Genomic DNA, 26,587 nt, shown 5'->3' with positions numbered 1-26,587 from the left:
ATTCAAATTTCTAAAACAATACTGCTAGATAGTTTACCCCCTGTGGCTTGCTGGTTTGTACCTGTGCACCAAAAGAATGATCTGCTTTCCTCCCCTACAGGCCCCTAAGGTTCACCAAGACAGGCCCTGGCAGGAGAGGGAGGAGGGAGGAGCCGGTGAGAGCAAGCGGTTAGCCCTGATCTGGGCCCCTGCAGTGCAGCTCTGCTCAGCTTGCCGTTTCCTCCAGTCAGTGGCTCTGCCTTTCTTGCTCCCGGGGCGGGGGTGGCTCATCAGCCAATGCAGAGCAGGAAGGCACTCACGTTCTCTCACCTCTCTGCTGGGGTCAGCTCTTTTGAGCCTTAGCACCCAAGGACAGGGTAGCAATGCCTTTCCAGGGTCTAGAATAAGCCCTTTCCGCCCTGCCCCAGTGACATGCCCCAACTCCTGGAACCTGGAGTCCAGACCTTGAGTCGCAGAGACGCCCTCCGCCTGTTGTAATGATGATCCACATCCCGGCTCAGACAGTGTGCTGGCCTTCAAAGTGGGGGGTGGGAGGGGTGTAGGAGGGGTCAGAGAATGAGGTAAAAACAGAATGGATGCCCAGAACCGTGTTTTATTAATCTCTGGCCAGCACAGAGTGGGCTTAGTAAACAGCACTGGACCAATACTGTGCCATCTTGTCTGAGATGTTAAAAATTAGGATCACAATCTCACCCGCAACTGCAGCAGGTTCACCTCTTCCTGAAATATCTCTGTTCTCCAACACTGGATGCCCACTGAGAGGTCAGAAGTTTGCAGCAAGAATTTCCTGCCAGCCTGTAGCTGCTGCCTCGGCCCCTCCCTCCCCCTGAAGCCCACGCTGACCTGCAGACCCCGCCTTGTGGACTCTGAACACACTGCAAGCTGCCTGTCCAGGCCAACGCTGACCCAGAGCATCCTGCCCCTCGAGTGGGTGCAGGGGTGCTCAGTCCAGAGCAAGTATCCCAGTGCTCAGCCGCACCCTCGTTCTACACTGACGGGGGCCAACACATCAACTTTTGGCTGCAATTCCCAGAGAGCTTGGGATCCTGCCTGTCTCCGTGCAGAGTCGCAGCCCATGACCCTTTTGCTCCCTCTCATGACATCACACTCATCCCTTCCTGGAAAACCTTTTTTAAAAATAATTAATTAATTAATTAATTTATGGCTGTGTTGGGTCTTCGCTTCTGTGTGAGAGCTTCCTCTAGTTGCGGCAAGCGGGGGCCATTCTTCATCGCGGTGCGCGGGCCTGTCACTATCGTGGCCTCTCTTGTTGCACAGGCTCCAGACGCGCAGGCTCAGTAATTGTGGCGCATGGGCTTAGTTGCTCCGCGGCATGTGGGATCTTCCCAGACCAGGGCCCGAACCCGTGTCCCCTGCATTGGCAGGCAGATTCTCAACCACTGCGCCACCAGGGAAGCCCCCTGGAAAACCATTTTAATTAGTTTACACAGGCGGCAAAGAGGGAGATACGGAAGCTGGACCAGCTGGGCTGTCTTTGGAAACTGCCAGGTCTCCCTCTTGGCTCTGAGCAGAATTAGCAGCAATTCTAAGAGGCCCCAGGCCTCCAACAGCAAAGCCAGAGAAAAGTCACCCCCAGAAAGCCGACAGGGGAGGTGGTAGGCTGTGAGTGCTCAGCGTCCTGCAGACGAGGGAGGTGGATGAGGGAAGTGTGGACTCACACGGGGCTCTCAGAGGCTCCATCCAGCAAGGCCTCCGGCCAGGGCTGTGTTTAAGGCTGGGTTAGGCAGAGATGGGAGCCACAGAGAGGAGATGAAAGGTCTGGCTGGCAAGCCCCAGGAAGGGCAAAGGCACTGGGGCAGATGCAGCCGCGGACAATGGCCAGCTCAGGCAGGGCCTCTGCAATGCCCACAGCAAACAAGGCCATCCACACAGCTCAGGGGCCTTGGTCTCTTCAGGGCCCCTGTCTCAGCCAAGCGCAAAGGCATCTCCCAGGCCACAAATCAGAGCCAAAGCACCAGCCCTGTCCCACAGCAGCTTGCAGATGTGGGGCTGGGTCAGCATGGGGACCAGGCCATCCTCAGCTCAGTGGCAGTTCTGACAGCTGGGGTGGCAAGGAGCCCCATTCACCCGGCAGCGGCAGCCCCCGCTGGTGTCTCCTGGGCCCTAGAGGATGAGCGGGGAGAGGAGAAAAGGTCAGGGCAGTGAAGACAGTGGGCCCCTCCCCCTCCCCCGTGCACTCCATCACACCCCCAAAGCACAGACTCCCACCCTGGGCCTTGGCTCGGGCACATCCCCCTGCTAAGATGACCCTCTCAGCCCCAGCTACCGGATGGAGGCAGCCGTTAAGGCCTTTCTGGGCGGCCTTTCTGGGCTCCCGTAGCAGCCCCAATTACGCGGTCTGGCTACCCACCCCTAGACCTGGAGCCAGAGAGGACACTTGATGGATTTTTGCATATTCAGGATGGGTGAGCACACTGGCGGCATGAGAGCGTGTTCCTTCCGCCTCCACCTGTCTCACTGTCTGCCTGTACGGATAACGCCGAGCCCCAGTTCCAGGAACACTCCTCCCAACAACAGCCACCATGAGCCACCATGCACGTGCTCACCATGTGACAGATGCACCCCGCTAAGCACTGCTCTTGCATTTTTTCATTTGATTCTGACAATAAGCCTGAGGCCCAGCTATCATCTCCACTTCACAGACGAAGAAACTGTGGCTCAGAGAAGGGAGTAACAGCCTAGCCACATGGTCAATGTGTGCCAGAGCCGGGGACCCATCCCTCTACCTCTGACTCCCACCCACACCCTTGGCCGCTGTCCTCTAGGGCAGGGGTGGGCAAACATTTCTGTAAAGGGCCAGACAGTTACCTGAGTCTTTCCCGGCCAGTCGGTCTCTGCCTTTGTAGCGCAAAAGCAGCCACAGACAGTATGCAAACGAATGAGCGGGGCTCCCATAAAACTTTACTTATGGACACTAAAATTCGGCTTTCATATAATTTTTACATGTCATGAAATATTCTTCTTTTGATATGTTCAACCATTTTAAAAGATGCAAAAAACGTTCTTAGTTCACGAGCTACACAAACGCAGGCAGTGGGGTTAGAACTGGCCCATGGGCTGACCTGTCCAATCTCTACTCTCAGGCACTCTCCCACAGCACCCCTGAGCCCTCTGCTCCCTGGGGACTCACCCCGGGGCCCCAGCGAGGACCCTTGGTGACCCAGCAGATCTCCGTGTGGCAGACAGTGCAGCGGATCCAGTCACAGCCATCCTTCTTCTGCACCACGATCTGGCACTGTGGGCAGTGCATGGCCTCGCCCTGCTGCAGCATGGTCTGCAGCAGAGCAGGTGCCGACCTTAGGCCCAGCCCCGCTCCCTGGCCCCCGCCCCACTGCAGAGAGAAACCGGCCACCCCTCCGAGTCGCAGAATCACTCTCCCATGCTGCTCCACCCAGGCCTGGCTGCATGCAGCCTCCTCTCCCATGCGTCTGCAGTCTCCTCTCTCCACCCGGACACTCCCTGCTGCTCGCCACTTGTCCTGAGTCCTATCTCTGGATGGGAGTGATGCCAGCAGGAGCTCAAGCCTCCAGGGCTGGATGAACCACAGTCCTTTCTGAGAAGTCCCCATCCCTCCCCAAAACTCAAATCCCCGGCCCTCAGCCTTGACCCAGCCTCACCCTCAGCATCTCCGTCGTCTGCCGGGCAGCCACGTCGTTCTGAGCCCGCAGGGCCAGGTCGTCTTGGTACTCCTTGCAGTTCATCTGCTCATGGATGGCCTGCAGCAGGATGAGGGGCTCGAGGTGAGAAAGTTACCCAGGGAGTTAGAGAGGTGAGGACCAGAGCAGGCATCCACATAAGCACTTAACGCTTCTACACGGTGTCAGTGACAGAGCCTTCCTTTGTAAATCACACACACCCTGAGGCCAGGGAGGTGAAGCCAGGGTCATCACATATGATAATAATCATATATACCTATTTATTTTAAGTCCTGACAGGCACAGAAATCCCTAAACCGCAGCCACTCGTCGCCGGCTGGGTTCTGCCCTGGCTGTAGGCCTAATGCTCTGAAAGTGAGCTTGCAGGGCTGCGAGAAGGCTCAGCCCTGCCTACTCGCCCGAGACCAGTCTCTGTTGTGGTCATCTGTTGAGAGGATGAGGGCAGGGATGGCCTGAGGTGAGGGTCAGGCAGGGCTCAGTTCAGGATAGGAGTTGACACTCGGTCTGGGGCCAGGGCTGGGGTTGGTCTGTGACGGATCGGGGTTCATCAGAGGCCAGGATCGGGGCTCAGTCTGGGGCCAGGATTATTCAGAGGCTCAGTCCGGGCTCAGGGCTCAGTCTAAGGCTTAGGCTCAGATCAGGGCCCAAGCCAAGCCTGGCCACTGACACACAGCTCTAAGTCATGGCAACCAGGTCAGTATCCCAGCTCCCTTCCCAGGGGAACAAACTCGGAATGGCAGTGAGCTCCTGGCAGGACCAGAGTGACTGGGCAGTGTGGGTCCCTGTCCCCACCTTGCAAAGCAGGCAGTTGACGTGGAAACACACAGGGCAGGTGAATTCGTTGACATCGTCCTCAAAGAAGCACCATCCTTTGCAGTCCGGGGTCTTGCAGTGGTAGCTGAAGGCACTGCGGTTTTCCGCAATGGAGATGCCCAGGTCCAGAAATCGCTGGTAATCCTCGGGGCTCAGGAGCTGCCAGCAGACCACAACCTTGGTGCTCTGGGTTCAGAACACCTGACAATGTGCCCTCTTGGCCACCAAATATTCCTCAGGAAGCCCCCAACCCATGAAGTCCAACATAGCAGTGTTAAAAACTCCATTCAAAAAGTGGGTGAAGGGAATTCCCTGGCAGTCCAGTGGTTAGGACTCTGTGCTTCCACTGCAGGGGGCGTGGGTTCGATCCTGCAAGCCGAATGGCTCAGCCAAAAAAAAAAAAAAAAAGGAAAAAAAAAAGTAGGTTAAAAGTTCTGGAGATGGATGATTGTACAGCAATGTGGCTACACCTAAGGCCACAGAACTGTATACTTAAAAAATGGTTATGTATAACTGATTCACTTTGTTATAAAGCAGAAAGTAACACACCATTGTAAAGCAATTATACTTCAATAAAGATGTTTAAAAAAAAAAAAAAAGGTTAAATGGTAAATGTTATATATATTTTACCACAATGGTTTAAAAAGGGGAAAAAGTGGACAAAAACAATAACAAGCAATGCCAGGAAGATGTGGTTAAACTAGCATCCTGGTACACAGCACTCTGAGAAAGCCACGTGGCAATAATGTTTCAACCATCCCAAACTTTTCTGACCCTTTGAGACTTATTCTACAAGTTTATCCTAAGAAAATAATATATAAGAAGGAAGCGACACCATGCAAAATGTTCCCTGAAGCATTCCTTACAAACGGGAAGGAATTATTAATAATAATTAATAATTATTAATATTAATAATTATTGATATTATTAATAATAATTCCAGAAACTGGAATTATTAAGAGAAGAGAACTAAACAGGATGTATGCCATGGAGATTTATAATAATCTTTAGAAACGTTTTGTAGCAAAATAGCAAAAGCTGTTGTACCTACACTGGTTACAATGAGGTAAAAATCATGCCTATGTTCTATATCTTGACTGAGTGGTAGTCTTAAGAGTTACATTTGTCAAAACTCATCTAACTGCATGCTTACAATGGACGAATTTTATTGTGTGCAAGGTATACCTTAACAGTTAATTTAAAAAGAAAAAAAAACCACGTCTACCCAGGGACACCAAAGGAAACAGAAGAAAACGCAATCAGAGATTTTCTGGGATGGCAGAGTTGGTGGGTGATTTTTCTCTTTGATTTCTGTTCTGGTTCTTGTGGTTTAGGTATGTTTTTTGTAAAACCACCTCCACTGCATTACTCTGCTGATCCCTGCCCCTTCCTCTTTCTCCGCCACACTTGACTATTCTCTGAGGCTTCAGTCAACGTCCAGGGGCTCCAGGGAAGCATGAGCCCTGCAGCTCCTTGGCATGAACTCTGGCCCCATCACAATGCCCCTTGGCAGAGGTGGGTTTTACAGGGAAAGCCTCTGGGCAGCGACTGTGGGTGCCAGGACATATGGAATGATCTATGTCTTGGGGCCTCTCCAGGCAAGAGCAAGGAAGCCAGAGCTGCCCTTCTCAGGTGCCCCACAAACAACAGTTAAAAATGGGGCTTCTCTTAGTGTAAAGGCTGGGAGTTCCCAAAGGCCCACCCCTTCTGTCTGCCCTTTTTCCCGAGGCAGAACCCCTTAGGCGCCAGGAAATACTTGGTAAAGTTTAGGGGGTTCTGAGAAGCAGCATCGTAGGAAATAGGCAGAAGTGATGTGGAGAAACAGGGTCTTGTATATGCAGTGGTGGGGGTCTCTCATTTGGACCTCAGCCACCTTTGGCCCTGCCTCCATGTTGGCCTGGGAATTCCAAGATGCCCAATTCTGGGAAGGCCATTCCCCAGCAGTTTAAAAACCACTGATCAAGTCCAACAGTCCACTTTACAGATGGGTAAATGTAGGCGCAGAGAAGGGAGAGCACTTGCTCAAGATGACCAGCGGTCAGGGGCATAACTTGATAATAATAACATTAATAATAATAGAAAACACACACATGCAGACACATACAGCCCTGTGAAAGGCTGCTGGAGGAGTGGCCCCTATTTGTTCATGTCTCCCCAACTCCACACCCTTGGGTGGTTCCCTCCCACACAAACTCTGGGCTTAAGCATGTGACCTGCTTCGGCCAAAGGGACAGGAGCAAGTGAGCAGCCTTGGAAAGCGCTCCTGCACTGGCTGCTCTTGGATCCTTGAGACACCAGCACATGAGCAGGCCCTGGCCAGCCTGGGGTGGATGAGACCAAAGTGGAAAGAGGCCCTGTCATCCCAGCCATCACAGATAAGACCATCACACCAGTCCATGACAGTGGACCTGCCAGCTAAGCCCAGTTGAGCTCTGCCAGGCCCAACCTGGACCATATGAATCATCCAGCTAAGCCCAACCCAAATTGCTAACTTGCAGATTCATAAGCTAAATAAATGGTGGTTGTTTTGAGTCTGGAGTAATCTGTTACACAGCAGAAGCTAACTGATACAAGGGCTAACTGATACCACATATCAAGCACTACTCCAAATTCTTTACACGTCTTCCACTATAATCTTCACAACCCTTGAAATAGAAACTAACTCTCTGACCCCAACCAAGATGAGAAAACCAAGGCACAGAGAGGCTGCGTATCTGACCTGAGGTCACCAGGCCATCTGGCCCCAGAATTCCCCCCTGCTAACTGCTCTGCTGTCTTTTCTTCATAAGGGTGTTTTCTTTACTAGGTATTTCCCCTAGTTCCTGTCCTGCCCACCCCTTGGGCCTCCAGCATCCCACACAGAAAAGGCTCTTGATAAATGACTGGTGCCTGAGCCTGGGACTCTCAAACCGGTTCCCACCTGCCAGCTCAGGGCCCAGTTCCCTGGGACAGGCGGTGTGCCCCTTCCTCCCCCAGGCCTTACCGCCCGGATCTCCCTCTCCAGCAGCTTGCCCGAGCATGAGTAGGAGTTGTCAATGAAGGGGCAGGCAACCTCGGCCTCCTGGCTGTTGCGGATGGTGCCCTGTAGACACTCCCTGGGGGAGATATGAAGGGGTGGGGAGGTTAGGGGTCATCTGAACCCCATCCCCCAGGACTCCAGCCCCCAGGACTCCAGCCCTCACATGGTGAGGCCTGACCCCAGGCGGGCTTCTCCTCAATACCTCCCTTCCTTCCGATCCCTCCCACCAACCCATCACTTCCGTCCACCCCACTGCCACCCTTATCACTCCGGCCCAGGTCCCATCACCTCGCCTGCAGGACTGCAGGAGCCTCCTCACTGGGCTCCCTGGGGCTACCATGTGCCTCCCCGCAGCCTCCCATCCCATCCCGCCCAGAGCAAACCTGAGAGCCCCGGTGACTCACCCTCCCTAATACCTCTCTGCCCCCATCCCCTAACCCCCTCCATCCCTCTCCTCCAGCTACACTGACCCCTTGCTGCCACAGGCAGGCCAGGCACATACCCACTTTGGACCCCCTGGTCTGCTCAAGTGCAGCCTCCCTCGGGGTTTCCCAGACCTCTTGTAGGGCAGGGCCTCTGTTACTTTTATCATAATCCACTGGTACTTAGCATTTGGCACAATTTACAATTATATCAGTGATTATTTGATTAACATCGGCCTGCCCACAGGAATGTAAGCTTCAGGAGGCGGAAAATGAGCTCTTTTGTTCACTCCTGGATCCCCAGGCCTAGCCCAGTCCCTGGCACCCAGGGCAGCTCATCAAATGTGTGCTGTGAAGAAGGACACGTTCTCCACAGCCCAGGGCCAGGTGTGGAGCCTCAGAGGGCAGACTGTCCACCAGCGAGGGTCAGGGCGGGGTTGGCACGGGCTGCCAGGCCAGAACCCAGGCCTTAACATGGGCCTGGCGGTTGTGTGGAAGGGCGCATGCTCTGGCGACAGAATGCCTGAGCTGTGTGGCCTCGAGCAAGTTGGTGGCCTCTCTGTACCTCACATTCCTCCTCTGCAAAAAGGGGAGAGAGTGCCTACCTCGCAGGTTTCTATGGGCGTCCAAAGAGATGTTAAGAGCACTGCGCCCCACCCCCTTTCAGCCATGGGTACTGCGCAGCCGTGAGGAACTACATCGCTGGGGGTGGGGTCAGGGCCGCACCTGCAGAAGGTGTGCAGACACTCACGCAGCACCACGGCCTCGCCGGGCGCCAGCACCGAGTAGCATACGGGGCACTCGGTAGGCTCGGTGTTCAGCACCAGGCTCCGCTGATCCAGTTGCACGTGCTGTAGGTAGTTCCCCTCCTGCTGCTGCTGCTTCCGCTGGGCACACGGGGGTGGGGCCGCGGGACGGGTCAGGGTCTCAGGGGCGGGCCAGAAGGGCGCAGGACCAGGGGATGGGTCAAACCTGCAGGGCCGGGGAGGGTCTCGGGGGGCAGGATCCTGCGGTGGGGGTGGGACTGGGCAAGCTGAGGTTAGGCGCAGGAGATGCTGGGAAGGGAGGGCCCGGGAGCGGGGCGGGGCGGGAGGCGAGGAAACAGGGGGGTGGGGTGGGGGTGGGGTGGGGGTGGGGCAGGAGGCGGGCCAGGCACTGGCAGGTTAAGGCTGCAACCTGGTGTCAAGCCAGGGAGCGATGGCGTTTGGAAAGGAAGGGGCCAGGGTCTGAGCGGGGAGTCAGGAGTAGCAAGGCTCCCATCTCTGCCAAGAAGCAGGGCAGGGCTAGGGCCAGGGGGGTGAAGGCAGAGCCGGGTCAAGGTCACAGAATAGGTCAGGGGTATGGGAGGTGGTGATAAAGCGAGGGAGCAGAGCAAGGCGGGAGAGAGAACAGGGTCCGGGCCAAGGCTGTAGATGGGACCAGCAGTGAGGTCATGGCCGGGGCGGGACAAGGGCAGACTGGGTCCAAGTGGGGGCTGGGAGCATCCGATCAGAATGGGGGAACGCTCAGGGTTAGGTATCTGTGTAATCAATGCGTGCGTAACATGATGGGGGTGGGGCTGTGGGAGGAGCAGGACAGAGGGCTGGGTCAACCTCCCAGGGAGCGGTGAAGGGCTAGGTCCAAGATCCTAGGAAGTCTGGGTGGGCCACAGCCAGGGAGGAAGGGGAGGTCAGGAATAGTAGGATTCAGGGTGAGGTCAGGGCTGAGTGGAGCAAGAGCTAGGTCACAGGCGGACAAAGGGGTGGCGACGGGGGAGTGGTCAGGGTCTCAGCTAGGATGTTGGGGTCAGAGCCCGGTACTCTCGTGTGCACAGTGAGAGTGTAAGTCAAAGCCAGGGGCAGCGCCACAGCCCACTGGGGGGGCGGGGCAGATAAGCCTGGATGTGCATCACAGCCGGGGAGCAGGGTCCTAGCAACAGGATGACCTCAGGGAGAGGCCAGTCACAGTCAAGTGCAGGGTCACCACCAGTGGTGTGATCAGGAGGGGGCAGCAACAGGGGGAGGAGCGGCAGTGTGGACGTGCCTCCCTTCCTGGCCTATGCCTCCCCCGTCCAGTCTGCAGGTGTCTGTCCGGGGTCCGCGCCCACCTGCTGGTACTGGCGCAGCGCCTCCTCCTCGCCGGCCAGACGCGCTCGCTCCTCCTCGTCCGGCTGGTACGAGGCGGGGACCTGGTAGGCCTCAGGCCGCGCCCGGCAGCACATCTCGCAGCCAGGCCGCGTGGGCTTGTTGATGAAGGTGCAACCGGGGCACTGCCAGCCCACCTGGGGGCAGAGGGGCGGTGAGCGCAGGGAGACGAGACGGGCGGGTCAGGGGCGCAGGGGCGCGCACTGGGCAGCTTACCGGCGGGGGCTCTGGCGCGGCGTCGTTCTGCCCCCGCCCCGGCTCCTGGGGGCCCCCGGGCTTCGGGGGGACTGGCTCCAGGGGGCCCCGTGGCTGCAGCGTGAGGTCCTTGAAGCCCAGATCTGGGGAGGAGGATTCAGGGGTGGTGGATCCCTGCAGCCCATTTCGTCCACACCCTGGGCCAGCCAGGAACCCCGGGCCCTGCACTGACAGCCCCCCCACCCCGCCCCCTTCTATCTCCCTCCTTCCGGAGGAGTCTCCAGCTCGGTGGTCCTGCCGGGTGGGTCCAGACCTGGCCAAGTGTCCTGGCTCCCAAAAGTCAGAGTCCCTCCTCCACCCACGACTGCTCCTGGGTCCTCCCAGCTTAAAAACCCTGGTTGAAAACTGATCTCCTGTGCTCCTAAGTGTAGCACCTAGAGGGATGAACAACACTTCTGAGGTAGTCCTGCCAAAATACTGAACCTGAATCCATTCATGAGGACACGTGGGACAGAAAAACAAAAAACAAAACTGGCCTGGACTCTTCAAACAACAGGAGAGCCAAGGGAAGACAGGAGACCAAAGATTGAAAAAGACTGAGACACCGAGGCCAAGGGCCAGGTCTTTCACCATAAAGGACATTAGTGAGACAACTGGTAAAATTTGAGCAAGATCTGTCCATTAGATCAATGGACCGTATCAATATTAATTTCCTAAATTTGATAGGTGTATGTAGTAAGAAAATGACCCTTTTTTTTTTTTTAAAGGAAATACACACAAGTATTTAGGGGAAAGGGACAATGTGTCTGCAACTTACTCTCATAACAGTTCCAAAAAATTACTTATGCATAAATAAATACTGAGAGAATGATAAAGCAAAACAAATATAGTCAAATGTTAATATTTGGGGAATCCACATGAAAAGCACACGAGAATTCGTTATACAATTCTTTATACAATTTTGCAACTTTTCTGTAGGGCTGAAATATTTCAGAATAAGAAGTAAAAAATTTAGAATAAAAACTAGCTATTATCATATCCAATTTACAGATTTAGAAAACTGAAGAGCAGAGATGGGAAGAGACTTGCCTGAGGTCACACAGCTGATAAATGCCAGGGCGGAGACTGAGCTCAGACCCTCTCCCCTAGACCAGCTGTTCTCTAAATGGTTCCCAAAATGGCTCCTTCCTGGGGTGTCCTTTGTCCTCTCTTCCCCACTATGGATAAGGTCCTCCAGGCACGTTCCTGACAGAAAGCCCCTGGGCTCTGCTCCCTGCTCCCTCTCCCCTACAGCCTCAGGAGAGTGCACGAAAGCCCCTGGGCTCTGCTCCCTGCTCCCTCTCCCCTACAGCCTCAGGAGAGTGCACGCCGCTCAGGAGCAGAGCCTCACCCTCCAGCATCCGCAGCTGCCGCTCCCGCTGCAGCTCCTGAGGGTTGAGTGAGGTGTTGCAGGCTGACAGCAGATAGAGGTAGGCGCTGGCCCCGTTCCGCCGCACCCCGTGGGAGTGCAGGGTCTCCTGGTCCCGGGCCAAGCGCTGCCCAATCACCCACTGCTGCAGGGTTGGTGGAAAGCCATAGTCCAGGAACACCTGGCAGGGAGGATGCAGAGGGAGTGTGGGGAGGGAGGAGCAGAGTAGAGAGAGGCAGGGCAAAAGGGGAACCTCCGCCCTGACGTGTCTTCCTTTTGCCCCTCACTCACCATGTCCTTGAGGGAGGCCACCGTCATGTCAGGCCGCACCGTGAGCCAGATAGTGACCGTGTGCATCTGCGCATCCTCCACGCTCACCCACAGCCTGCGGGGAGGGCAAGGGGCCGCAGGTCCAACCTCAGCCACCAGCCAGCTCCTGGATTCCCACTCCCCTGTGCTTCCTCCTGTATCAGAACTCGCTGCTCAGGCCCCTGCAATGGCTCCACATGGCTCTCAGAATAAAATCCAAACTCACTGTGGCATGGCAAGGGCCTCCATGCTCTGGCCCCTCCCAAGCTCTCCAACCTCTTCTATTATTGGCTATTATTGGCTCCTTAGCCAAACCACAACAGTTATTAACTGTATGCCAAGACTCTTCAAAGCACTTAACATGTATTAACTCATGTAATCCTCTCAGTGAACACATGAGGCAGGTACTGTTGTCACCCCTATTTTAGAGATAAAAACAGGAGGCACAGATAGGTTACAGTGGCTCTGCCAAGTAAACAATTAATAACTGTTAGAGGCAGGATTTCAACCCAAACAGTATTATTCCACAGAAAGCGGTTTTAAACACCAACCTTCTCAAAGATGCTCAAACTTTTTTGGAAGACCAAAAGCATGAAAAGGGAGGGCTAAGACAAAAAAACAGAACTGATCCCAGCACACAGAAAAATTAGGGTGTAGAACAATAACAGGAAAGCCCACTTAGAACCTCCAGAGTGATTTGGGAAAACGCTGCATCCTTAAAGCAAGAACAGCAAGAAACAATCAGAAAATGAGGAAGAATTCCTGTGAATGTAACAGTGACTCCTTACTAACCTAACCTTAGGTCCAACTACAAGTTCACAAGGAAAATGAGAGATATTAAATTACACCATGAGGAGGCAATTCATAAACTCAGAATGTGGGAGAATTCTGGAGGTCAAAGACCAGGTTTCTTAAAAAAAATTAATGGCACTAAAAATAGAGAAAGTGAATAAAAGAGACTCAGACAACATTAAGAAATGCTATTTGATCTCGTTTGGCTCCTGATTGGAACAAACCAACTATAACAAACACTAACGAGGGAGTTACCAGTGGTCAGGACTCTGGGGACCCAGGTTTAATCCCTGGTTGGGGAACTAAGATCCTGCAAGCCATGTGGTGTGGCCAAAAAACAAAAAACAAAAAAACAAAAACACTAACGAGATAATCAAGGAAAGTTGAATATAAATACAGTATTAGGGAATTTTAAGGAATTATTGTTAATTTTTTAGGTGTAATAATGGTATTGAGGTTATTTTTTTAAGTCATTTTTAAAAGACATATCAAATTACTTATGAATGAACTAAAATCTGAGACTTGCTTTAAAATACTCCAGAAAATACCTCAAAATTCCTCAGGATAATGATTTTCAACACCCAGCCAACTATCAGGGAAATAAGAAATTTTTAGACATGTATAGACGCCAAAAGTTTACCATCCACCTCTCCACATGAAAAGTTTTTGAAATACAAGAAAAAAAAAAAAAAGAATAGCTGAGTCTGATGCAGGAGAATGGAAGAAAAGTATAAGGAAATTTAAAGAAGGACGAGATCTTAACCTTCAAGACATTCTTCTTCAAGCAACAGGGGTTTTGAAACATGAAAGTGCATAAAGTTTCAACTGTACTACTTATTCTACACTGAGTAATATTTCCATAATCAAAATACTATAAATGCTATTTTAGTGGGTTTACATTTTTAGAATCAACCTAGAGGCAAAGCATAGAAGCCTGAATTTTACTTAGGAAACAAAATCTAAAAGCTATAACCTTAACACCAATAACAGAAAAGTACAGTTGGAACCCTCATATCTAATGTCATCAGGATCAGTGGTGATCAGTTAGACAGAAAAATCGTTAAAGCAGAGAACTGCAAAAACAGCTGCAGACTTTAACACTTAATTTTACCTTACAGGATACAAATGCACATTCAATGGCCAATCTCTAGGTAAAAGGCCAATGGCTTTTTTTGAGTACAAATCTGCTACTGGAGTTCCCCATGATTTTTTCTTTTTGTATGAACCACACGCATTATACATGGTCTATGACTTCCAGTATCAGCTTCTTCAAAGTGGAGCAAAAACTTACACTCTCAAAGCATCTGAGTACAGAGCCCTTCTGGATTTTTACCATATTTTTTACAACTGTCCCACCCTAAAATGATAACAGGTTTTTTTGGTGCCTCATTTCTACCTTGTCTTTCTAAAGCAATCAACTTAGTTTTCATAGACACAATTCTCTTTTAGCACTCATGTTTTATTGATTGATGTAACAGCTAATTAAATTATGCTGTGGCAGTAACAAGTACAACTGATATAAACAAGCTGTGTGTAGTGGTATGTTTTATAGCAGAAACTACAATGCCAGTTAATATTCAAGTATTTTATTTAAATCAAATGGCCAATTGATCGACAGATTCAATGCAATCCCTGTCAAAATCCCAGCTGACATTTTTTGCAGAAATTGACATGCTGATCCTAAAATTCATATGGAGATTCAAAGGACCCAGAATAGCCAAAAAAAATCTTGAAAAAGAAAAACAAAGTTGGAGGACTCATGCTTCTATTTTAAAAACTTACTGCAAAGCTATAATAATCAAAACTGTGTGTTAGTGGCATAAGGACAGACATATAGAGCAACGGAATAGAAATAGATTCCAGAAAAATACCTCAGATTTATGGTCAATTAATTTTCAACAAAGGTGCCAAGACATTAAACAGGGACAAAATAGTTTTTTTAACAAATAATGCAGGTACTTCCCTGGTGGCACAGTGGTTAAGAATCCGCCTGCTAATGCAGGGGACACGGGTTCAATACCTGGTCCGGGAAGATCCCACATGCTGCCGAGCAGCTAAGCCCATGCGCCACAGCTACTAAGCCTGCGCTCAAGAGCCCACAAGCCACAACTACTGAGCCCTTGCGCCGCAACTACTGAAGCCCAAGTGCCTAAAGCCCGTGCTCCGCAACAAGAGAAGCCACCGCAATGAGAAGCCTGCGTACCACAAAGAGAAGCCCACGCAACGCAATTAAGCCCATGCACCGCAACGAAGAGCTGCCCCTGCTAGCCGCAACTAGAGAAAGCCCGTGTGCAGCAACGAAGACCCAATGCAACCAAAAATAAATAAATAGATAAATTAATTATTTTTAAAAATGCTGTGATAACTCAATAGTCACAAGCAAAAGAATGAAGTTGGACCTCACACCATATACTAAAATTAACTCAAAAGGGATCAAAGACTTAAATGTAAGAGCTATAACTATAAACCTCTTAAAAAAATAAATAGGGATACACCTTTATGACCATGTATGAGGCAGTGGTTTCTTAGATGACATCAAAAGCGCAAACAACAAAAGAAAACAGATAAACAGTCCTTCGTCAAAATTAAAAACTTGTGCTTCAAAGGACACTATCAATACAGTGAAAAGACAACCCACAGAATGGGAAATGAAAATATGTGTCCATTGTATACATAAACACCACATTTTCTTTATTCATTCATGGTTACTTAGGTTGTTTCCATGTACAGTATATATACACAGTGGAATATTATTCAGCCATAAAAAGAAGGAAATCCTTCCCTTTGCAACAACATGGGCCTTGAGGTCATTATGCTAAGTGAAATAAGTCAGACAGAGAAAGACAAATACTGTATGATCTCACTTATATGTGGAATTTTAAAAAACTGATGTCAGAGAAAAAGAATAGACTGGTTGGCAGGGTGGGGGGTGAAGGTGGTCAAAAGGTACAACTTCCTGTTTTAAGATAAATAAGTTCTGGGGAAGTGATGTACAGCATGGTGACCATAGTTAACAATATTGTATCATACATTTGAAAATTGCTAAGAGAGTAAATCTTAAAAGTTGTCATCACAAGAAAAAATAATTTATCACTATGTGAGGCAATGGATGTTAACTAAACTTACTGCGGTAATCATTCCACAATACATACATATATTAAATCATTATGTCATACACCTAAAATGGTTCTGAGGCTCAATTTCCAACCTGTGGAAGGGGGAGGAGGGGGAAGGCTTCCCGCACACCACCAAGCAATTTTCAGACACCAGCAGGGCGTCCTACAATTCAACTCGATTCTGGCACTCTCTACCCAGAGACAGCGTCAGCTTCCACAGGTTGAGGGCTCAGTCCTACAAGACTGCCCCACCACTTCACACACCAATTGAAAGCCCAAGTTGTCACCTGTTCTCTGACTGACTGGTTATAGGTTAGGAATTCCAACGACCTCCTCCTTGGGTTTGATTATTTTGCTAGAGCAGCTCACAGAACTCAGAGAAATATTTACTTACTATATTACTGGTTTATTATAAAAGGCTATAACAGCCAGATAGAAGAGATGCATAGGCAAGGTATGTGAGAAGGGGCGCCATTCTCTCCAAATCTCCAACCTGGAAGCTCTCCGAATCCTGTCTTTTTGAGTGTTTATGGAGGCTTCATTACATGGGCATGATTGATTAATCCATTGGCCACTCATGATCGATTCAACCTCCAGCCCTTTTCCTCTCCCCGAAGATCAGGGTGATGGGACTGAAGGTTCCAATCCTCTAAACACAGGATTGGTTCCTCTGATGACCAGCCCCCATCCTTAGGTGATCTAGGGGCAGTCCAAGAGTCACCTCACTAACATAACAAAAGGCACCTTTATCATTCTCATCACTTAAGAAATTCCAAGTGTTTTAGGAGTTCTGTGCCAAGAGCAGGAAGAAGACAAATATATATTTCTTATTATAAGTCACAATACCTTTAACTATGTATGCCAATTATATCTCAATAAAACTGGGGAGGGCTTCCCTGGTGGCGCAGTGGTTAAGAATCCGCCTGCCAATGCAAGGGACACGGGTTCGAGCCCTGGTCCGGGAAGATCCCACATGCCGCGGCGCAACTAAGCCCGTGAGCCACAACTACTGAGCCTGAGCTCTAGAGCCTTCGAGCCACAGCTACTGAAGTCCACGTGCCTAGAGCCCATGCTTCGCAACACGAGAAGCCACCGCAATGAGAAGCCCGCATACAGCAACGAAGACCCAACACAGCCATAAAAAACTGGGGAAAAAATACGTCCATATAAAAACTTGGACACAAATGTTCATAGCAGCGTTGTACATGTTAGCCGAAAAAGTGGAAACAACCCAGATGTCCATCAACTGATTAATAAAGAAAATATGGTATATCCGTACAATGGATTATTATTCAGTCATAAAAAGGAATGAAGTTTTGATACGTGCTACAACATGGATAAATCTAGAAAACATGATGCTAAGTGAAAGAAGCCAGACACAAAAGGTTATATAGTGTATGACTCCATTTATATGAAATTTCCAGAATAGGCAAATTGCTAGAGATAGAAAGTAAATTAGTGGTTGCCTAAGGTTGGGGGGATTGGGGAAAAAAAGGTAAGGAGATAAGGAGTGACTATTAGCAGGTATGGGGTTTTGGGACTTCCCTGGTGGTCCAGTGGTTAAGGCTCCAAGCTTCCACTGCAAGGGGCATGGGTTCAAGGGGCACAGAGCAGCCAAAAAAATTAAAAAAAAAAAAAAAGTACAGATACAGGGTTTCTTAAAAAATGTTCTAGAACTGGTGACGGTGATGGTTGCACAACTGTGAATATACTAAAAGCCTTGAATTATAAACTTTAAATTGGTGAATTGTTTAAATTGTTGAATATGGTCTGTCAATTATATCTCAATAAAACAAAATCAAATGGGATCCACCACTTAAAATTAGAAACTGTAAAACTATTGTCTTACTACACAGCAGGAAAAAAGCAGGAAAAAACAACGTTTATTGAGTGATTAACATGTGCCAGGCACCGTGCTAAGCATTTCAGCATCAAGTTTAAGTCTCCTGGGGCAGACTAACAGTATCCATTAACCCTTGCCTTGAATTCTAGTGGAATACCTGGCTGTATTTCACAGCCTCCCTTCAAGCTGAGTGTGGCTATGAGAATAAGTTCTGGCCTTGGGAGTTAAGTGGAAGAAGTGTGTGCAACTTTCTGAGCTCTGTTCTTAAGAGGAGAGTGGGAGGGGGCGCCCTTCTTCCCTTCTTCCTTCCTGCTGACAAGAATGCTGATGCAATGGCTAGAACTGGAACAGCCATTTTGGACCATAAGGTGAACCTCAGAATGGAGGCCATGAATGGCATGATAACAAGACAAAAGCATGAGTCTCTGAGGACTGCAGGGAGCGGAGCCTCCACGTCTGGACTGTGTACCATCAAACTTGTTTATACCACTGTTAATATGTTTCCTTCTGTTATATGAGCCCTAACACCCTAATACACCTCCTAACAATTCTAAGAACAGCTACTAATATTGCCCCATTTTTTAAATGAAAAAAACAAACTCTGAGAGGTGAAGTGACCTGCCCTAGATCTCAGAGTTGATTTGTAACAGAGCTGGGGTTTGAAGCTAGGTCTCCTGACACCAGAACCTGCCATTAAGAATAACTTAACTGTTCTACAGGCAAGACTGTATCGCGGCCCACTGGGGTTCAGGAAGCCCTAAGTCCCTGGTCAGCTACGTACTCCTCACCTGATATCCTGTGTCGGGGAGACCTCAGGCTTCAGTTGCACGTTCAGGGGCACCCGTTGCTCTGCCAGCCATATGGCACACTGCATAGCCACCTGTTCATCCCCGCCAGCCACTGCTCGGGTGAGTCTCTGGGCCACCTCCTCAGCTGAAATCCACAGTGGAAGCAGGTTAGCACAGGGTTTATTTTTCAGGAGCTGGGGTTAAGGGGGTGAGGAAGGAGGTGATCCTTTGTACATGCTGCTTCCTCTCTGTCTTCCTGGTGAACTCCTACATATCCTTCAGCACCCAGCTTAAAAGTCCCTTTTCTCTGGTAGGCCTTCTCTGTCACTCCCCACTCCCCCTCCCTGCTCATTTGGTTCTGTTTTCCCTTCATACTCCCAGGTCCCCCCATACTTCCACTCATTTATACAACAAACATTTATTGAATTCTTACTGTGTGCCAATCACTGTCTCAGAAACTGGTCTTCAACAGTGAATAAGATAAACAGGGTCCCTCTTCTCATGGACCTCCCAGCCCAGTAAGACTGGGCTGACAATTAACAAGTTTAACAAAAGAAAAAGATTCAGATTGTGATCCATGCTGGCAAGGAAATGAACAGGGTAAGGAGATCAGGGAAAGCCTCTAGGAGGAGGTGACATTGAAGCTGAGACCTGAAGGAGGAGAAGCTGGGTATGTCAAGACCCAGTTGGGCAAAAGTGTTCCAGGTACAGAGAAAGGGAAAGGGAAAGGCCTTGGGCAAGAAATGGCTGGATTAGAACAGAAACCGGTGGGGCTCCAGCAGAATGACCAAGGGGCCCAATGGGGGAAGGCAGAGGTCAGCGAAGCCAGCAGGCCTGTGGGCTACCCAACTGCTCTGGGCTTTGTTCTAAGAACAAGGAGCACAGGAGGGTATGTGAGCAGGTTGGTGACATGACCTAACTTAAGTTCTCCCACGCTGGGTGGAAGGGGCCGGGGGAAGGCAACGACCCTTGAGGTCTGCTCCCTCACCAGCCTGGGTGGTCTCCTGTGTCCTCTGGGAGCTCCCTACACCCTTCCCAGCAGAGCTGGCCCACTGAGGCCTCAGGGGCATCAAATAAATGAATGACAAGAGGCCCCTGGAAGGAACCAGGCCCCAAGGGAGGAAACTGAGGGGCAGGTGGGCAGAGGGAGGACAGGGTTAATGCCCCTCCCCCCTCCCCCCGAAGTTTCTCAGTCGCCTCCAGGCTGTGCCCACCTTTCTTGATCTTCTCGTCCATCCGGCGTGGTTGTGCCCATCCCCCCAGGCGGGGGCTGCAGCTACGGGGAAATGCCACCTCCCGGTCACCTGCTAGAGGACGGGCGACCACGAGCAACTCAGTCCAGGTCGGTGGCCTCTGGCGCGGCCCAAGCCTTCTTTGTGCCTCGGTGTCCCCGGTGGCAGTCGGGTAGCATCACACTACCCGAGGACCGGGGATGGGGCCTGGGATAGGGAACGGGCCGGGACCCCGCGTGGGAGGTGAAAGGGGGCACCAAGCCAAGCCCGCAAAGGGCAACAGAGGAAACGGGACAGGCCTGGCGGCGGGGAGGGACGACGCACAGCAGGGGCGCTGCGAGTCCCCGAGGAGGGCCTCCCCTTTTCCCTGCAGGGGAAAAGCGCCCTCCGGGTCGCTGGATTTCAGCCCAACTCCCTCCCCCGCGGAGCGGTCCCTGTCAGTCAGGAGAGGGAAGGGAGCAGCCTCCACGGAAAAGAAAGTGAAAGTGGCGGCCCCGGAAGTGGGGCGGAAGAGTCTCGCGGGATCTGGGTCTTCCCCCCCCCCCCCCCCCGTTCCGGCGACCCGGCGGCGGCCCCTGCTCTGGTTCTCGGCGGTCCCGGGCGCTCTGTCCCGCAGTCCGAGCCGTTCCCACCCCGCCCCCGGCCGGACCCGGACTCCTAGACCCTCACTCACCGGAGCAGCCTAGCCGGCAGCGCCGCGGGAGGGGTGGGGGAGTGGGCGGGGCCGGGAGGGGCGGGGAGCGACGTGGAGACCGCCCCTACTCAGTCCAGCTGCCAGCACAGCGGCGGGCAGGCCGGTCCTTGCTCCTTTTGCAGAAGAAATAGAGGCTCTGTTTGTTTCTGATCTGCCCGAGGCCACGCAGCTGGATTTAAATCCAGGCCGGACGGCCTCAGGAACCCACCCTTAGCCAGCCGGACGCTGCCTCTCGGCGGTCACTCTCCACCTTTTGATTGGGCCACTAATGAAGTTTGTTTTCGCCGGGCACAGGCTGGAAGCTCTTTGCATCCTCCAGTCTTCCCACCCCTGAACTTTTCTCCCACCCCTCATCCCATAGATCAACAGATCCTATGGGCTCGGCCTGCACGATAGTTCCAGAATCTGTCACCTCTCACCTCCTCCACCCCCCATCCCAATCCACCTCCATCCTTTCTCCTCCAGCGTACTGCACCAGCCTCCTCATTGGGCTCCTTGCTTCCCCTTTTGGTCACTACAATCCCTTTTCCACCCAGCTGCCAGAGGGCCCTGTTAGAATCAAGCCATGCCACTCCTCAAAACACTCCCAATAGCTCCCATCTCACTCAAAGTGAAAGCCGAGGTCCTCCCAAGGCCTGCAACTGCCGCCACTCCTTCTCTGACTACTATCCTCTTGGCTCACTCCACTCAAGACCCATTGGCCTCCAGATCCTGGAACAAGGCAGACACACTCCCACCTCAGGGCCTTTGCACTTGCCATAGCCCAAATATTTCATGGATTGCTCTTGCCCTTTATTTTGGTCTTTAGCCAAAAGTCTCCCCTGTCCACTCTATCTGAAATTTCACACACACACACACAGCTAAATCTAGCATTTTATAAAATTCTTCCTGGTTTCATTTTTTCCGAAAGCCTGTATTACTATCTAACAGCATATTTTACTTCTTTATCTTGGTTATCTTTTGGCTGTTTCCCTCTTCTAGAGGGTGGGGACTTTTGTGTGTTTTGCTCATTGCTGTGTTCCTGGTGTCTAGAACAGTTTCCAACACATAATAGTTGCTCACGGATTACGTTAAATGAATGAAGGAATCTCAGACTTTCATCTGGGATCAATTTCTTTTTGCCTGAAATATATCCCATAAGACAGAGGTTCTCAGCCTGAGTTGTATGTTTGAATCACCTGGGGAACTTTTAAAAATCCTATGCCCAGGTCACATCTCAGATCAATTGATTCAGAATATCTGGGGTGGGTCCAGGCATCAGGAGTTTTTAATGCTCTTTGGTGAGTGTAATGAGAAGCCAAGTTTGAGAACTTTTGTTTTAGAAGTCCCTGTAGGGTGAGTCTTCTCATGACAAACTTTCTTGGTTTTTGTTTGAAAAATCTTTATTTAGACTCACTCTTGAGAGACGTTTTTGCTGGGTATAGAATTCTAGCTGGCATTTAGCACCTTGAAGACAGCATTCCATTGTCTTCTGGCTTCCACTGTTGCTGTTAAAACATCTTCACCTGTCAATCTAACTGCTGTTCTTTCTTTAAATAGCTTTATTGAGAAATAATTTATATACTATAAGATCCACCCATTTAAAGTGTACAATTTAATAGTTTTTAGTACAGAGTTGTGCAACTATCACCATGATCTAATTTTAGAACTTTTTTCTTAATATTTATTTTTATTTATTTGGCTGCATTGGGTCTTAGTCGCGGCATGCGGGATCTTTCTTGCAGCATGCGGGATCTTTCGTTGCGGTGCACGGGCTCTTTGTTGCGGCACATGGGCTCTCTAGTTGTGGCATGCAGGCTCAGTAGTTTTGGCACATGGGCTCTCTAGTTGTGGCGCACGGGCTCTAGAGTGCGTGGGCTTAGTTGCCTTGCGGCATGTGGGATCTTAATTCCCCAACCAAGGATTGAACCCACATCCCCTGCATTGGAAAGCAGATTCTTAACCACGGGACCACCAGGGAAGTCCCTAATTTTAGAACATTTTTACCACCCCCAAAGAAACCCTGTACCCATAGCAGACACTCTCTATCTCCTACTCTCTAACCCCCTCTGCACTAGTCTACTTTCGGTCTCTATAGATTTTCCTATTCTGGACACTTTATATAAATTTAGTCTTACAATATGTAGTTCTTTGTGATTGATTTCTTCCATTTAGCATAATGTTTTTGACATTCATCCATGTTGTACTGTTGTTCTTTTGAAAGTAATCTCTCTGGATTTTTTCCCTCTGACTGCTTTTAAGATTTTTTTCTTTGTCTTTGGTGTTTTCACACTTTCACTATGATGTGTCTGTGTGTAAAAATTTATGGAGTCTCTTGACTCTGTGATTAATGTCAGCTTTCTATCTCCCTAGTTCCCTCTTTAGCCACATCTAATCTGTGGTTTAACCCATCTGTTGATTTTTTTATTTTGGTTATTGTATTTTTCATTTTAGAAGTTCTTTTGGGTTTTCAAATCCACTTTGTTACTTGATATAGTTTCCTATACTTTGGCCATAGTTTCAAACTTGTTATATATTTATTTAAGCACATTAAACGTTTCTGTTTTATAATGTCTATCTGATAGTATTGCTATCTGAACTCTGAGTGTCTGTTTCTGCTGGTTTTCACTCCTGTTGCCTTGTTTTCTTCTTCTGAGCCTGCCGGTTTATAATGGTCACATTCACCTGAGCCCTGAAGTCACCAGCACAAATTTGTACTGGAGGCAGATACGTTCTTTCATGTGTTCTGGTCTTAGCCTTGGTCCTTCAAGGGCAGAGCTGGCATTCACTTTGGACATTTTTCATCCCAGTGGATAGACTCTGTAGTCAGTCAAACCTGGGTTCAGTCCCATAGTTACACTATCTGTGTGGCCCTGGACAAAAGATTTCCCCTCTCTGGGCCTCAGTTTCTCCCTCTGTACAATGGTGATCATCATTGTCCCTCCCTCATAGGGCTGTTTTTAGGATCTGTATCAGTTATTGATACATAGCAAATTACCCCAAAACTTAGCATCTTAAAACAATAATAAACATGTAGATCTCACAGAGTTTCTATGGGTTAGGAATTCAGGAACAGTTTCTTAGGTAGTTTTTGGCTCAAGGTCTCTCAGAGGTTGTAGTTAAGATGTTGCCTGGGGCTTCAGTTATCTGAAGGCCTGACTGAGGCTGGAGGATTGACTTTCAAGAAAGCCCACTCATAGGCCTGGTTGGTGCTGGTTATTTGCAGAATGTGTAAGTTCCTTACCACATGTATCTCTCCATAGGGTACTTGAGTGTCCTAGCAACATGGCAGCTGGCTTTTCCCAGAACAGATGATCCAGAAGAACAAGGCAGAAGCCATAATATATTTTATGGCCTATACTTAAAGTCATACTCGTTTATTTTCACAGTTTCCTATTAGTTACACTGTCAGCCCAGCTCAGAGTAGGAGGGAACTATACAAGGGCATGGATACCAGGTGTTGCAGATCATCAAGGGCCATCTGGCTATCACGTATCAAATGAGAGAGTGCATATAAAGCACTTAGAACCATGCCTGGCATGTAGCATGTGCCTGTAAACATTAACTATCCCTAATAAGTGTCCTGGCTCTGCTCTAGGCGTGTAGGATCTACACAGCAACAACTTTCATTTACAAACATTTATTGAGCAGCTCTGTGTGCCAGACACTTTTCTTGGAGCCAGGGAGACAGTTGTAAACAAAGCATATCCTTGGACTTATGAAACTCACACAAACAAATGATAGAGAATGTCCTGCCAGGTGGTGCTAAGTGCTGTGCAGAGCCACAAAGCCAGGTGAGGGGAGAGAGAACAAGGAGGGAAAGAGGGCTACATGTCTCTCCCCAGGATGCTGGTACAACTTAGGTGGTGGCTGAGATTTTGACCTGATAAAGCCCCCCACATCTGTGAGCCCATCCTAGCATCACAGGCAGGTAGAATTTATGCCCACTTTACACCCATTTGCAAACAACCCAGAGAGGAGCTAACATGAGCTCTCTGAGTCCCCAAGGAGGCAGGATTTCTCCAAACACAGAGGTTCTCCAACTCGGATGCTCAGCAGCATCACCCAGGGTGATTGTTAAGATGCAGAACCCCAAGTGTTCTAACTCACTAGGTCTGGGCAGGGTCCAGGGATATGCATTTTAAACAAGCACCTAGGGGACTGACTGACCACCTCTGAGAAACCCGTTCTGTGGGCTTCAGTGTGCAGGGGAGGGCATGCCCGCTCTGAAGAGTCTCCAGGTCCAGCCTCAAGGGAGGGGCAGGGCTTAGCCACACAAAAGGAGGGGAACAGGCTGAGGCCCAGAGACACCAAGCAATTGGCCCAGGGATCTACTACCTGCAGGTTCAGTTTTAGGTACACTGTAGTCAACTTACTTGATCAAGTATACCTCATGTTGTATATTGAAGAAAAAAAAAAAGGCCACATATTATATTCAGGTCCTTCCACTGAGAGGGAGAATTAATTTCCCCACCTCCTGGATCTGTCTGTGGGACACGCTGATGTGACAGAAGCACAGCTTGGGACTGGGATTTGTTCTTCCTTGTTGCTTTTTGAAACCCCAAGACTACCACATGAAGGAGCCAGCGCTGAGCCTGTTGGAGGCTGAGACAACGTAGAGCCGAGATGAGCCATCCTAGCCAAGGCTCCCTGGAGCCTGCCAATCGGCAGACAAGTGAGTGAAGCTGAGCTGTCCTGGTGGGCCGCCCTTTGCCTGCAGCCGCATGAGTGACCAGCTGAGCCCAGCCCAAACTGCTGACACAGACAGTCACGAACCACTATGTTTGGGGGTTTGTAATGCAGCAAAGACTGATACAGCCTAGTTACTGGGAAAGAGAATTTTCCTTCCTTCTGTTGTGGCAAGTTTTTCTTAGTCATGGTAATTAACACTAACTGCCCAACAGACAAACTCCAAATTGCAAAGACTTAACATAGGAAACTTCATTTCTTGCTCAGTAAAATCCAGTGTGGATCTGGTGGTCCTCCTCTATCTTATAGCTAAGGGAACGCATGGCCTCAAGGTAGCTGTGGAAGGGAAAGACAGGGATTGAGGCCCATCAGCTTTCAGTTGCTTTAGCCCAGAAGTGACCACCCCTATGTCACTTCTACACACACACCATTGGTCAGAACTAGTCCTGTGACTCTAAGAGAGGCTAGGGCATGTAGGGGAGCATGGGACTTATTGGTGACGCTTGTCTTTGCCACAAAGAACATACCACAGGTATAATTAATTTCTTCATTTGTGTGGTTATCTGTTTAACATCTGTCTCCTCTGTTAGACTGAAGTCCATGAGGGCAGGGACCACGTTGCATCCGTCTTGCATGGGACCTGCTCTACTGTTCGTTGGCGTTAGGAATAGTTGTTGAATTGCTAGGTGAATGAATAATTGGGCAGGCCACAGTGTGATATTTTGTGTTTAGCTCCCAATTGCATATAAAATCCCCAATTAAATTTCTAACAGTCCCTCTCTCCCTGTAATATATAAAGTAATATATATGTATTACCTTTGATATTGTAAAACTCTTATACAGTGATCATTCAATGAATACAAATAGAACATGAAAGTCCCCACTAATTGCAGTCAGGGGTGTGGTTATGTGCATTGTATTGCTTGGTGAGAGTGGATTTGCATTTTTTTTTTTTTTTGGATTTGCATTTTTATGTGACAGTTTTCTTGTGCCTGCCTCAGAGTGGCCTTGGCAAAAGTTCCTGCTTCAAGGCAAAACCAGGTGAGTTGTTCTCTCTGTTGTGGTTTTGGATGAATCTTTTGCTCTCTCTAAACCTCATTTTTCAGGAATTCCCTGGCTGTCCAGTGGTCAGGACTCCATGCTTTCACTGCCATGGACCTGGGTTCAATCCCTGGTCGGGGAACTAAGATCCCACAAGCCACGTGGTGTGGCCAAAATAAATAAATAAATAAGTAATAAACCTCATTTTTCTTATCTGTGAAATGACAAGAGCATCTGCCTTATAGGGTTGTCGTGAGGCGTAGATGAGTCTCTCTGTGTAATGTAAAGACCTGCCACTTGGCAGCCCCCATTTTATATAAGCTGTCCCCCCCTTGCCCTTGTTCCACAGGCACCAGGAAGAACACAGCTTGTGAGGGAGCTGGGGCAGGGCCTATTGGAGGGTTTGGGGGAAGGGTAAAAGTTGGGGACTGCTCCATGAGACCCTAG

The 26,587-nt window shown here is 49.7% G+C and overlaps 1 protein-coding gene across 1 annotated transcript; it reads right to left on the bottom strand.

Moving 5' to 3' along the window:
* Positions 1–582: 582 nt before the first annotated feature.
* RBCK1 (RANBP2-type and C3HC4-type zinc finger containing 1) lies at positions 583–20,437 on the bottom strand. Its single transcript, XM_061208711.1, has 13 exons — positions 20,411–20,437; positions 19,720–19,812; positions 18,506–18,650; positions 11,949–12,042; positions 11,640–11,838; positions 10,271–10,392; positions 10,018–10,191; positions 8,658–8,818; positions 7,474–7,585; positions 4,470–4,649; positions 3,639–3,737; positions 3,152–3,295; positions 583–2,124 (listed from the first exon to the last, which is right to left on the bottom strand). Exons 2-13 carry the CDS (start codon positions 19,739–19,741, stop codon positions 2,044–2,046), a joined length of 1,533 nt encoding a protein of 510 aa, XP_061064694.1. The 5' UTR covers positions 19,742–19,812; positions 20,411–20,437; the 3' UTR covers positions 583–2,043.
* Between the last annotated feature and the right edge of the window lie 6,150 nt (positions 20,438–26,587).

This window comes from Eubalaena glacialis, chromosome 13 (assembly GCF_028564815.1).
Source record: "Eubalaena glacialis isolate mEubGla1 chromosome 13, mEubGla1.1.hap2.+ XY, whole genome shotgun sequence".
Taxonomy (NCBI): Eukaryota; Metazoa; Chordata; class Mammalia; order Artiodactyla; family Balaenidae; genus Eubalaena; species Eubalaena glacialis.
This window is presented reverse-complemented; position numbering and strand designations above follow the sequence as displayed.

Bases quoted from the DNA above. Each gene is read 5' to 3' on its own strand.
- RBCK1 (XM_061208711.1), bottom strand. From the start codon at position 19,741: ATGGACGAGAAGATCAAGAAAG. The intron at 11,839-11,948 runs GTGAGTGAGGGG...CCTCCCTGCCAG, and splicing joins TGGCCTCCCTCAAGGACATG to GTGTTCCTGGACTATGGCTT. The intron at 3,296-3,638 runs GTGAGGCTGGGT...GCTCTGCTGCAG, and splicing joins AGACGACGGAGATGCTGAGG to ACCATGCTGCAGCAGGGCGA.